This window comes from Archocentrus centrarchus, chromosome 24, assembly GCF_007364275.1.
Source record: "Archocentrus centrarchus isolate MPI-CPG fArcCen1 chromosome 24, fArcCen1, whole genome shotgun sequence".
NCBI classification, from domain to species: Eukaryota; Metazoa; Chordata; class Actinopteri; order Cichliformes; family Cichlidae; genus Archocentrus; species Archocentrus centrarchus.
Window position 1 is genome coordinate 17,948,746 of NC_044369.1, and position 13,519 is coordinate 17,962,264.

General features: G+C 41.9%; 1 protein-coding gene across 5 annotated transcripts in view; it reads right to left on the reverse strand.

Moving 5' to 3' along the window:
• sgk1 (serum/glucocorticoid regulated kinase 1) overlaps nucleotides 1-13,519 on the reverse strand; it is a 35,747-nt gene continuing 22,228 nt past the window's right edge. The window contains exons 5-14 of one of the 5 annotated variants that reach the window (XM_030721749.1): nucleotides 13,018-13,081; nucleotides 4,298-4,373; nucleotides 4,008-4,083; nucleotides 3,679-3,867; nucleotides 3,443-3,574; nucleotides 2,409-2,645; nucleotides 2,194-2,289; nucleotides 1,874-2,029; nucleotides 1,680-1,769; nucleotides 1-1,475 (exon numbers count right to left, since the gene is read on the reverse strand). In XM_030721749.1, the coding sequence (XP_030577609.1) occupies nucleotides 1,308-1,475; nucleotides 1,680-1,769; nucleotides 1,874-2,029; nucleotides 2,194-2,289; nucleotides 2,409-2,645; nucleotides 3,443-3,574; nucleotides 3,679-3,867; nucleotides 4,008-4,083; nucleotides 4,298-4,373; nucleotides 13,018-13,081 (1,284 nt within the window). In that variant the 3' untranslated portion in view covers nucleotides 1-1,307. Of the gene's footprint in view, nucleotides 1,476-1,679; nucleotides 1,770-1,873; nucleotides 2,030-2,193; nucleotides 2,290-2,408; nucleotides 2,646-3,442; nucleotides 3,575-3,678; nucleotides 3,868-4,007; nucleotides 4,084-4,297; nucleotides 4,374-4,482; nucleotides 4,641-5,454; nucleotides 5,587-6,230; nucleotides 6,416-8,997; nucleotides 9,178-13,017; nucleotides 13,082-13,519 lie in introns of those variants that run through there. The other 4 variants (XM_030721751.1, XM_030721752.1, XM_030721753.1 and 1 more) reach the window with 4 other exon arrangements.

Consider the following 13,519-nt stretch of genomic DNA (forward strand, 5'->3'; position numbering starts at 1 on the left):
AAGTTAAACTTTTATTGCAAACCAAACATGGTCACATAAATCTTAAACAGTTTTTACAATTTACAGTACATTTAACATGTATTGTTACATACTGTATACATATTTAAGCATACCTTTAGTCATTTTTTTGTTGTTGAATATACATTAAAACTAGTACACAGAACTCCAAATATACAAACAAACTTAAATACCGTCAAACTGCATTACAGCAATATTAAAATGGAATGTTCAGTTTCAATGTTGTCAGCCTTTCCGCAGGCTGCCGTTTACATTACTGTGAGGTGAGTGGAAGACTGGCGGAATGAGGGGGACGCGGTCCACAAGCAGATCTCCAAAACATTACACAACACATCCCTCTCTTCCTCACTTAGCAGCAGTAGTGCGCTCTCTTTCTACCTCTCTATCAGCATTATTGTTTTATGTGCAAACGCAGATGTAACACATCATTCGAGTTCTTACATCTCACATGTTAAAGACAGAAGAAGTGGATTAACTTAGTGCTACATCTTTCCTCTGTAGTGACTTTAAAAAAAAAAAAGAAAAGAAAAGAAAAAGTAATTCAGGTGCAGAGTGGAAAAAACTTTGATGTTAGTGTCGGTGCAGTCAAACCCAAATGATGTGAGCTCTGATGGCGAGGAAAAAAAAAAAGGCACCTTTTAGAGAAAAGAAACGCCCTCCTCTGTAACATTCAGCTTTCAGATAACTCCCTTTTCAAACACATGGAAAGTACATGAGAAGAAACTAAAGCACCCAAAATGAATGTCATCTCCAAGCTACTCATTCGTGTTCAAAAGATAGGTCCCAATGGGTGGTAGCAGGAATCTCAAGTGGGAAGGTCTTTTGCTACATAGATGAAATTGGAAATCTTCTGTAGAGCTGGTCCGGCCTTCCTCTTTGAGAAAAGGTGGAAGTCTGGCTGTGTGCTTGTCAGTTGTGGATTAAGGGGAGCATTTAAGCTGCCTGAGTCACATGTGCAAACGACCTCCACTATCAGGAAATAGATGGACAAGTGAAGGCTGAAAAGGGATGTAGGTAATGAAAGGTAAATCAGGGTAAGCTTGGGGATCGCAACCCCAACTAGAGATCCTCTTGTGGTAAGCATTTGAAATGCATTCAAGAGCTGGAGAGAAATAAGTACACGTTTAAAATCTTTGTAGATGCAGAACTGTTGCAGGGATTAGTTTGGAGATATCCATCATTCTGATGGTAAACATTGAGTAGGGTCACGATGCAAGTCCATGGGCATGCCTCGTTTCATGCCCAACAAGTCTAAACTGGTGTCTATGATAAGTGCCTGTGTTTAAATCCTATAGGTAGGAATCCATAGATGGGGCATAAGAGAAGCCCACAAAGGCCTCAGCTGCCTCTTTGATGCTGGCTGTGACGAGCGCACTGTCTGGGGAGCAGCCGATGGAGCTGGGTACGGGCTCATCTGTGAACTCTGGATCAAAGTGTCGCAGGTCATTGGGCCCCGTCTGCAGGAGAGGGGAAAAGAACAGGGAGACAAGGAGGGATTAGCAAACCTTTAAAATACCTTGCCAAAGTTGGAAATGTTTTAAGCGAGGATGTTTCATGCTCTTGATTTAGTTATGTAAATGTAAATACTAGGTGCTGGTTTAGGGGAAATTCATAAACCTGACTTTCTCTGCACTTAATCGGGTATAAAAATGGAAGCTTACCACATTGGGGTTGAAGGGAGGGGTGATCTTCTTTGCATTGAGGTCATCCCAATTGATGGGGGAGAAGAATACATGGTTCTTGATTTCAATCTGGCAAAGGCACAAATAGCAGAATAATTAAAACGACGCCCGTTAACATGCATAGCGTGTAATTAAGCACATTCATTCACGCAACCGCATAAATGGAGACTTACAAAGTCGTCAGTGCAGCCCAGCCTCTTTGTCCGGTCTTTTTGCAGCAGGCCCTCCAGCAGGTGTCTAGCCGCATTGGAAATGTTGGGTTTCAGCTGCAGTGGCTTGTTCAGGATGTTGTCATACATCTCTGCTGTGTTGCGACTGTAGAACGGAGGCTGGCAAGGGACAAAAAGAGCTAATTAGCATCTTGGCTACATGAAACAAGGACTGCAAATTGCAAGTACAAACACGTGCTGTAAGCATTAGACCTTTAATATTTTCAGTAAATGTCTAACTTTAATATAAATCTAAGTAATGTAACATGATTAGAATCACTCACCAGGCCATACAGCATCTCATAGAGAACAGCTCCTAAACACCACCAGTCTACTGTTCTGTCATATGGCTGCTTGTGTAACACTTCAGGAGCCAAATACTGCAGGGAGTAAAAAAAAAATCATGAGGAGAAATGGTAAGTTAAGAGGCTGAATATTACAGAGAACTGTAACAACACCTTAACAGCATGGTCTGAATCACCGGACGTTTTCTCCTTACCTCTGGAGTACCGCAGAAGGTTGATGTGGTCCCATTGGGTTCGATGTTCTCCTTGCAGAGTCCGAAATCTGTGAGAATGATATGTCCCTGGGAGTCCAGCAGGATATTCTCTGGCTTCAGGTCTCTGTACACAATGTTTAGTGAGTGCAGGTATCCCAGTGCGCTGGCGATCTCTGCTGCATAGAACCTGGCTCTGGGCTCAAGAAAGCAGCGCTCTCTCTGCAGGTGGTAGAACAACTGGAAAAAAAACGGGAGAGCATAGAAAAGTTTTGTTGCTGGTCACAAAGCAATCTCGACAGCCTGTCCTGAGATTACACTGTCAAAAAGATATGAGCAGAGGTAGGAAATTAATAGAAGAAAACGCTACAGTAAAAAAAAGGACAGATCCAGAGACAGAAAGGAAACCGGATGGGAGGAAATTAAGAGGCAGGATGGCGACAGTTTAAAAGGTTTGACAAGAGAAGACAGATGAATCAAGAGCCAAAGGTGGAGTAAGAGACCAGCAGGATGGAGGGAAAAAAAGAGAAAGGAGAAAAAAGAGAGCAAATACATCCTGCTTCCTGATGAGGCCCATATTTAATCAGCACTGTCTCTGCTCGTCCAACAATCACAGGAAATTAGCTCGATTAGACACACTAAGTCTGAATGGCGCTGCTAATTTTGGCCGAGAGTTTCTCTCGCTGTCCCAACCCCCCCTCGATGATTTCCTGAGAGGTGTTTCCTTTAGTTTAAAAAAAAAATACAGAGAACAGCAGCTTCTATTCTGCTTCTCATGACAGGATATCCCCTCTGTCTGTCTCTGTCTCATCTTTGTTTCTGATCTGGCAAAGCATTATTCCTCTAAACTCCTACTCAGTTTACAGGTCAAGTCTGGTGTCTCTCTTCCCTTCAATTCTTCCTCTAGCTTGAAGATACCCTCCTTTTCATTCAGCCTTAACTCTGTCTTTAAATAGCTCAGACTCGCCCTTCCCCTCTATCACCTCTCCTTCTTCTCAGTGGCTTTCTATGTGTCAGCAGTTCAGCTAGTAACTCACCTCTCCTCCATTGATGTAGTCCAAGACAAAATACAGTTTGTCCGCTGTTTGGAAAGAGTAGTGCAGGCCCACCAAGAATGGGTGCTTGACATTCTTTAACAGCACATTCCTCTCTGACATGATGTGTTTCTCCTGATCAAAACAAAGAGAGGGGTTAGAGAGGCTGACAAGTGCACACCTTGTACGGTACGTGTGTGCGAGTTCACATGCGAAGACATGTCTGTGAGCACACATACCTCCTTCTTCTTGAGAATGGCCTTTTTCTGTAAGACTTTGACCGCGTAGAACTTGTCATCTGTGCGGTGGCGTGCGAGCAAAACCTTTCCGAAGCTGCCCTTGCCGATCACCTTGAGGAAGTGAAAGTCACTGGGCTTGGCTGAAGGATTGGATGATGGGCCGAGGTTGATCTGTTGGGATGGACTGGGCTGTGAGAGAAGGAGAGAGATGATGAAAATAGTTAGAACCATAACATGCGTGGTAAGCATGAAAACAGAAGATAGGCCTCTGCATCTTAGCATGGTGTCAAAATGTAGACAGAGGAGGAAGCACAATTCGTTTTACTCACAGGAGGAGATGGGTTTGTGTTCATGAGCTCAGGATCCTGAGGAGGACTGAAGTTCAGGATAGACTGAACCTCAGAACTGCAAAAAAAAAAACACACAAAAAATGAAGAGTTAGTTCAACTACAAAGAAATCATCAAAGGTTTAAATTAATATGAAAAGACTGATGGGGAAATCACACATCAAATATTTCTCCATTGAAGTATAACTAGTGTATCTGGTTGGGTTTCCCAGTGTTTCATCCTGCACTGAGGGAAGAACAATAACATGAGTCAGATGTAAGATGGTACTCACTGCTTGCAGGCGTAGGAGTTTGTGGCAAGCCTCTGAATGAAGTCGTTCAGACCCATCCTCCTCTGTTTCATAAAAGCTGCAAAACAAAGTAGAAGAGGAGGGAGGGGAGAAGATTATTTATACTTGAATAAAAAGAAAACAGCAACATAAAAATTCTATTGAAAATATCTCCTCGTTGTCCATACCAGTGACTAATGCCACTAGCCCTCTAGACTTTGAGTAAGTCAGGACAGGCTCCTCTGTTTCTGTTTTGATCGTCATGATGAGTTAAGCAGCAGCTCCGCGATCCTCAAGTGCCAGAAACCAAAATATAACCATCTACTTCTGGCCCTTTCTTTATATAAGGCCGAGAGGAGGGCGGAGCTGTTCCCTCCCCCTCCTACAGTCCCAACCCTAACCCAACACCCTGTACCCCACGTCCCCGGTGGGCGTGATCCTCTGCACACATTTAGCTTTGGTAAAGAGAACGCGATCGATCCTGTTTTCGACAAATCAGCGGCTGTTGCGCTCCCAGCACGTCACGACCGCACCTCAGCTGTGCTTGCGTCAAAAACATTGAAAAAAGGGGAGAAAAAAGTGATTTCCACTGCTCACTGTAAAGCCGGTATTTGTACATATGTTTGTGCAATATCATTCCAACTTTATAACACACCCCTGAGTCAGACAGTCTCAAACAGTCAGAGTAAACACATTTTCAGTCTACACAAAAACTACAAACACAAATCCTATAGGCAAATGAAATCCAGATGTATCCACTAACCAGCCGAACATATGGTGGCACTTAACTGTTTCGAGAGTACAGAATGGACTTTGCTGTGCAAATGAGTGCACACTAAACAGAACTGTTCCAAACAGTTCGCTACTACACGCTACTGATTATTTTTGCCACTCGTGCTCTGTGTGTAACCATGCTGAGTTTGAAGCGAGCTACAGTACAAATAATTTGATAGCCTCGTCCCGGGGACTATCAACTTCACTGTTTGGCTGTCGGGAGTGACGCAGGCTATCCCGGTACACAAAGGACAAGAGGGAGAGCCTGAGCCGAGGGAGGCCAGATGCCAAGAAAAGCCACTGGTAGTGGAAAAGTACAGAGTGTGAAAGTCCTGCACACATTCAGTTCAAATGAAAAAAAGAGAGCAAAGTTTGTTTTAACTTACCAGTAAGAAGAAAGCAAAAAAATATTGGAATGGTTAAAACACGCACACACAGACACACAAACTGCAAGGCTAAGGTTTCCGTGCTGGGGCAACGAAGACCAGACGGGCTCGGTTACGCACGGTTATGTAAGGCACCTGGTTCAAGCTTTATCTACACCCCTCTATGGAATGTACGTAAGACGATATCTCATGTGAAAGCCAAAAGCATTTAATCACCGTGCGTAAGAAAAAAGGAGAAAGACGCACTCTAAGAACCACATTGCACACCGCATAATTTTTTGAAACAAGAGCAAAATGCCCCTCCTTATATCTAAGTCTATATCCAAAGCCCGCATCGGATTGAGTTTCCCCAGAAAACAAACCTTTCAGCTCGGAGGTTTTCATCGTATCTACCTGCAGCATCAGCAGGGCTCAACAAGTTGCAAGAGAGACTTGCCAAGTTTTCTCCTGCACTTTTAAAGAGACTCTTTATCAGCAAGACATTTTCATAGATAGCAGGACCATAAATCTATGTCATAGTTATGGGATGAATGCCCCCCCCCCCCCCCCCCCCAAAAAAAAGTATGTCTGCCAGCGTTTTCTTCCCAGGACACAGAAAGTAGGTTACGAGCTCTTGCTTTACATTAACAAACTATTAGAATACGTACAGCTGGTCGCTAATTGCAAAAAAAGCCACTATGGGCCTGTAATCTCTTATAAGTGTATGCTCTGACTACAAGAGATTATTTTTTTTCATTTGTAAGCCCTTCGCCGGTGTTCTCATTCAGTCTACTTACATGTCAAAGCGGTCGTTTTGTCTTTCATAAGGATGCTTTTATATCCCAATCACGTCTAGAAGAAAGGCTGGGCTCCTCGGCAGGGAGGCAATCGAACTACACCACATTCTATTTCTTGAGGAGCTTCATGCAACATTTTCTTTTTTTTTTTTGTCATTTTTTTAAAAGGGCGGAGACGTCCCGCCTCTATTTCCTTCCACTCTGCAGTCTTGTGTTTCATGCATGGTTGCATGACTTTTCCCAAGGGCGGGGGTTATGCTGCCTTCAAATGCCCCTCGTGAGCTGGACTTTTGAGTTCACTTGAAAATGTTGGCCCGATTTCTGTTTAAGTGCAAAATGAACAAAAGTGTCAAATAATAAATGCCCCCCCCCCCCCCCCCCCCCCCCCCCCCAGGTAGATTTAAAGGTTAAGTAAATGTGAAGCCAAAATTGAGCTAAAAGTAACTTTTTGCATTAGTTAGTCGGTGATACATTTTGTTTACACACACAATATCACTAATAACGCTCCATCTGTATTATACTTGAAATTGCACTTCTCTGGCTTACAGTAAAAGGCTTGGTGTAGAAGCCTTTAACTTCTACACCTAGAGGCTAAAGCCCCCCCCAATAAATAAATAAAAGAAGTTCATCTTCATATCCAGTGTTTTTCCATTAGCCACCTGAGGTCATTCACACACTGGACTTGGAGTTAAAAAGATTTCGAAGTTCACAGAACTGGCAAGTTAGCTGTTCCCAAGAAGTTGAGGCCAGATTAAGCTGTCTATTGATAAAAATGATCTCCCATTATTTTGAGTACTTGTATCCACCTGATATTTTCTTACAACAGTGTTTTTCATGTTTTTTTCTTCATTGACCATTCTTCCAGAAGTGCATTTGTGAGGTCAGACACTGATGATGGACGAGAAGGCCTGGCTCGCAGTCTCCACTCTAATGCATCCCAAAGGTGTTCTGTCAGGTTGAGGTCAGGACTCTGTGCAGGCCAGTCGAGTTCTTTGACACTAAACGTGCTCATCCATGTCTTTATGGACTTTGCTTTGTGCACTGGTGTGCAGTAATGTTGGAACAGGAAGGGGCCATCCCCAAACTGTTCCCACAAAGTTGGGAGCATGAAATTGTTCAAAATGTCTTGGTATGCTGAAGCATTAAGAGTTCCTTTCACTGAAACTAGGGGCCAAGTCCAACTCCTGAAAAATAAACCCACACCATAATCTCCCCGCCACCAAACTTTACACTTGGCACAGTGCAGACACACAAGTACTGGTTCTCCTGGCAACCACCAAACCCAGGGTCATCCATTGCATTGCCAGACGAAGAAGTGGGATTCATCACTCTAGAGAACATGTCTCCACTGCTCTAGAGTCCAAAAAACACTCGGCCATGGAAACCCATTCCATGAAGCTCTCTCTGCACTGTTCTTGAGCTAATCTGAAGGCCACATGAAGTTTGGAGGTCTGTAGTGAATGACTGCAAGTTGGCGACCTCTGCACACTATGCACCTCAGCATCTGCTGATCTCGCTCTGTCATTTTACATGGCCTACCACTTTGTGGCTGAATTGCTGTCATTCCCAGTCACTTCCACTTTGTTGTAATACCACTAACAGTTGACTGTTTAGTAACAAGGAAATTTCATGACTGGACTTGTTGCACAGGTGGCATCCAATCATGGTATTATGCTGAAATTCACTGAGCTCCTGAGAGCGACTCATTCTTTCACAAATGTGTGTAGAAGCAGTCTGCATGTCTAGGTCCTTGGTTTTATACACCTGTGGCCACGAAAGTGACTGGAACATCTGAATTCAGTTATTTGGATGTTGGGGAATACATTTGGCAATGTATAAGTATAAGCTGCAACCTGGTATAACCACAGTCTGATTGATATGTTGTCTAATAAGCGTCGGTAAATTGGTTTTTAGGACCCTGCTTATGGGCACTTCTAAAACTATTCTGCCTGTCTTGGAATTTAATCAAACTTTCTGGTCTCACACTTAAAGATGAGAATTGTGCAGAGTCAGGTTGTGTCCATGGGTGACTCTGCAGTTTTTAAACATAGCCTCAACTTTTTACTGCTGTCTGTTTCTCCCTTAACTCAGGGCAAAATCTATTATTAATCTGTCCACCGCAGCCACCTGATTCGCACTCACAGTCACACATACATATATGCTGAGCTTGAGGGCAAAACAAACCCGCAGGGAGTCTGAGAGGACACATACACACACATACACACACACAGACACACAAAAGTAAAGAGAGATTCACAGAACACAGTTTCTGAAAAAGGGAGAAAGGGCGCATAAGTGCTTGGATGTCCGTCCTAAATTCTCTCAAGGTGTCCAGTGCGCTCTGTCCTCACTGCACCACCAAGAACTGAGTAAAATTTTGTTAGAAAAGGGTATTTATTATTGAGGCTGTGCTGGGCTCAGTGCGGCAGTGCCATCATTCAGCAGGCATTTAATCTATTATTTCTCATGTGGCTCTTCAGTAGCAGTCCAATTCAAAATTAAAACGGACATCTTTGATCAGCTTTTGGAAACATCACGTGCCAGACAAAGTGAAACATATAATAATTATTTCTTTAAAAAAATAGCAAGATGACAAGAAAACAATATGCTACCAGAGAACTATGGTAGTGTTGAACTTGACAAATTAGTCTTCAGCAAAAATTACTTGCATTTTGTTCTGAGAGGAACTGCTGAAAATGTAACCACAAATACTTCTACACTGAAGGAGAAGATTAAAAAGATGACGATGAAGAAGATGCTACCTTACCTCCGCTTGGGCATAAGCACTGATCTTCAGTCTGCACTTGTTTGGTCATAACCAAGAGCCGAACGAAATGAGAGCAAAGTGTTGAGCGAAGATCAGAAGAGAGGAAGAAATTAGAGCAAGGGAGCGGCAGTAACAAAAGGTCCTCTCAGTGTTTTTCCTATCTGGCCCTCTTTTGCCTCTGGCTTTGCAGGCTGCTCCAGGCTCAGGCCTGAACAAGAGGAGACTCCACAATACTCACGCTGTGGGTTTGTTGCCTATGTGTGTGAGAGACACTAGTATGTTATGTAACCTACAAGTGGAACTGCCATCAATGCCAAAGAAATAACTGACTCACACGGAGACTCTGTGGGCCATGAAAGGACAGGATGGGGTTGACTTGGTGCAGGATATTAGAGTTGTAGTATACACATGCAAACACAATCCTGCTGCCTCATCCCACCCACCTTCTGCATACCCACACATACACAAGGACCGGCATATGCCCATTTTCAAGCTGCTCCCGGCAGATGCTATCCATCTATTAAATCTGCTCATCTCTTTCAGTCTCCCATCCGTCCATGTCCTAATATCCACTCTTTGTGCCGAGGATGGTGAGGGTGCTTTTGACTAAAGCTGATCTGGCGATGAATGCGAATGAGCTTCGGCGATGAGGAACCAAATGACACTGTTACATAAAGTCCTCAGCTATTCATGGAGGACAGCAAGGCTTTTATTTTGGACATGGAGGATTGTCAGAGCGATGGCCTGCCTGGTCAAGTAGGCTAAAGAAAAGCAGACTGTCACTATAGCCACGTCATCTTTTGCTTCCTGGTCGGATCATTGATGTTCTTGTCTTGTCTTGGTTGGCAATGCCTGCTGGGTCATCTTTTGATTTGATGCGTATATATGTTTAGCATTTTGCAGGCCCAAAGTTTCATTATCATTTCTTTGAAATAAAAACAGCGTGTAACTCAATCAGCAAAATGTACAAGCTTCCTAGAAAGGATTGCGCAACTGCAGGAAAACAGTCATCATTGTATAATTTGCAACAAACAAATTGCAGCTGCTTGCATAACCTGCAGAGATGGCACCGCATTTCATTAGAAAAAAAGGTTAAAATTAGGAAAGCATACAGCACCATGTAATCATCTTTTTTTTTTTTTATCAATAATTGGCTCCCTACCTGACAAAGCTGATCTGCTGATCTGGACTTTAATACATCTCTATTATAGCACTTATGGTTTTTGGAGAGGATGCAATGCCAACCAACATGTTCAGACATTCTTCTCAATACTATCAAATGACTGGATTTGCGGTGTCTTTATATGGGTTATGAATTATATGCATATGTTTGTGTGTCTGTGTGTAGGCGTGAGCAGCGTGTTTGCCCGTGTTGACACAGGTAAGTGATGCGTCATACACACTGGGGGGGAAAAAAAGTCAATAACAGCTTTAAAAACAGACCTGTTAATAGTATTGTACATCAGAAGACAAAAGAAAATATGAGAACACACACCTTCACGCAAACCTTCACATACACACACTGAAATCTAAGCTTAGCTACTACATGTTATATAAACCAATAAAGGTTTCTTTTGCAGGTAGTGTTGTTACATAAGACTACCCTTATTGAGAGGAGTGAAAAAACAAACACAGGCATGGCTTGCTCTGTAAAAAATAGGGTGGTCAGATCTCTGCTCCATATAATTATTATTACTGGATCAATCCCTTGGTCTTTGTTGCTCTGTGCCGCTCGATGTGTCACACACATGAATGTATCACCGTAAACGACTCATATGTGACAGTCCTCAACTTCTAAGTACTCCAGAAGCCACTAATTGCTCAATGTGGATCGACAGGGTGTAGCAGCGAGGCCACAGGAACAGCTTGTCACCAGCTCAGCTAATTGCTTGGATTTCTCTCCATCCGCTGAAAACTCCCATTATTAACGGGCACTCTAGTACCAGCCAAAAAAAAAAAACGAAAAAGAAAATCTGAATATGGTTCTTGTCATATTTCTGACTTGGGGACGTTCCAGCTTCAACAGGAGGCATCTGCAGATCTGCAACAAAGTTACTGCAGTAACACAGAGTGTATGTTTAGTTCAGGATGGTATTTAAGCTCAAACAGGCAATTCTACTTCAGATCTTTTTGGCCACTTTGAAATGTCTTTTATTTTAAAAGAAAAGTTTATTTATTTTTAGCTCCAAAAGCACCAAATTGTTACAAAATGTTGCAAATAAAGATGGAAGAATTCATCATTTATGATTTTTCATGGAATATCTACAGGCCATAATAAACAGCCGTCACACTGGTGTCACCTAATGCAAGTTTATTAGGTTTGATTATTTGAAAAACTATATATAATCTATATAGTAACAAGTTATCCATCCCTTATTTATTCAATAATTTATTCCAACATCTTCACATTCTGCATCACTGCACCATTGCACATATAAATATAAATATGTTATACATGTTGTTATTGTATGTGTCATGTTACTATTGTCGGTATTGTCTGTTGTCTCTTCTGTTATGTACATTGAGAGCAAAGGAATAACTGGAGCCCAGTTCCTTGTATGTGTACACAGCTAATTCTGATATGATAAGCTTTTTGCATATGACGCACACTACTAGTCATCTACTAATCAGAAGGTCAGTGGATCGAGCCTCAGCTCCTCCAGCATGTGTGTGTGTGAATGTTAGAAAAGACAGAATAAAGTACTGTGTGTGTGTGTGTGTGTGTGTGTGTGTGTGTGTGTGTGTGTGTGTGTGTGTGTGTGTGTGTGTGTGTGTGTGTGTGTGTGTGTGTGTGTGCGCGTGTGTGATTGAGTGAAGGATACTTGTAGCAAAAATCACTTTGGGTGCTCAGTCAGAGTTGAAAAATGCTATATATGTCAGTCCTTTTACATTTATAGATCCACCCCCCACCCCACCCCCCCGTAGTACATATAAAATTGTTAGTTAGCTTAACCTTATCCACTAAAAGCTTATTATACAGTAATAATAAACAACAGTATAATAACACTCACAGCAACAAGAGTACTTTGATATTTTAAGCGCATTATGTTTCTTATGGGCCCCTTATATAACTGTAGCTAAGTGACATTTTACATGGATAACATTTGCATATTACTTAAGAAAAATTAAATTGCATTTTCTACACAGTTAGTGATACAGATATTCATATAATTTAATCTGAAAACAGATAGCTCCTGCAGATCCTGCAGCAAAGCAATGAATTATAAAATGCTAAATGTTACCTTTCATTTGACATTTATTATTTAGAGTTAATACGCTGATTTTGCAAAGAGGAAGTAAAGTGGTGCATCCACACCCACACACCCACACGAACACACTCAGTGGAGCCTATACTTGTGTTTAATGACAGTCACTGAAGGAGGACAGGAGGCTGCATGCCAAAACATGGCACGCATACGGCTTATGCACTTTGGACTGGAGTTTGATTTGTGCCACCACTGTGGAGCGTGATGGAAAAATTAAAATACAGTCACTTACTGTCATTTTGGCTATAAAACAAGATAGACTTTCACCCAGTTGTACACATGTAAGCAACAAGTACACGAGAGGCTGTAAACAGAAAAGGTCACTGCATTGTGTGCATAATGATCAGCCCTGAGTATTGCCTCTGTAACTACCACTTTGCCAGGTTCCATAAAGCAAATAGTAATCTTGGTTTCTGGACAACAGTTATTATCCCAGGAGTTTAGAGGGTGGATCACAGGGCAAAGTGGTGAGGTAAGATAAAGTCACAACATCATGAGGTTTGGATGAAAAGGCAACAACAAACAGGTAAAGCAGGATGAAGATTACTTTGGGCTTAGAGAAAAAAGAAAGAAAAGAAACTACTCGAGACAATAAAGAGGAATGATCTGGGACTGTTGGGGAGGGATGGAGGAGAGAAATAACAGAGGAGTAAGAGTTTGTGCTGTGGAGTCACAGTATGAAACCAGATGGAAAGAAGAAGGCGGGAGGAAGTGGAAGAATACAAAACAACAGGCTTAGTTGCTGGTTACTTACTGTTGTCACCAGGGCAACAGTAGCTGTCTGGATCTGACTCATTGTGGTAGTACAGGTCCATTGCCTGAGGGGAAAATATGGCACCACTTAGAAAAAACAATTCAAATACTCAAGAGAATACAAATACACAAGTAAAGATCTTTTCTGTGATTGTAGTTCGTATTTTAAAACCCATTTTGTGGCACACACCTATATACAGTAAAATGACACCTACACATAGCACAATAACATCATCAAATAGTCTCCAAATGTACTGCATATTCATATCATGTAAATTCAAACCATATAGATCTAAAACTGCACCAAAAATATTTAGCATAATATTTCTACTGTTGTATAAAACCCGTTTTTTTTTTAAACAAGTTAAAATAATACATATGATTGTGTAAATAAAAATGTACAGACTGGCCACGCTTCAAGGCAAATCTGATTGGCTGCTAGATGATTAAAAGATCAATTCTGCTCCTTCTTTTTAATCACTGTTTTTTCATTTGACTTTCTA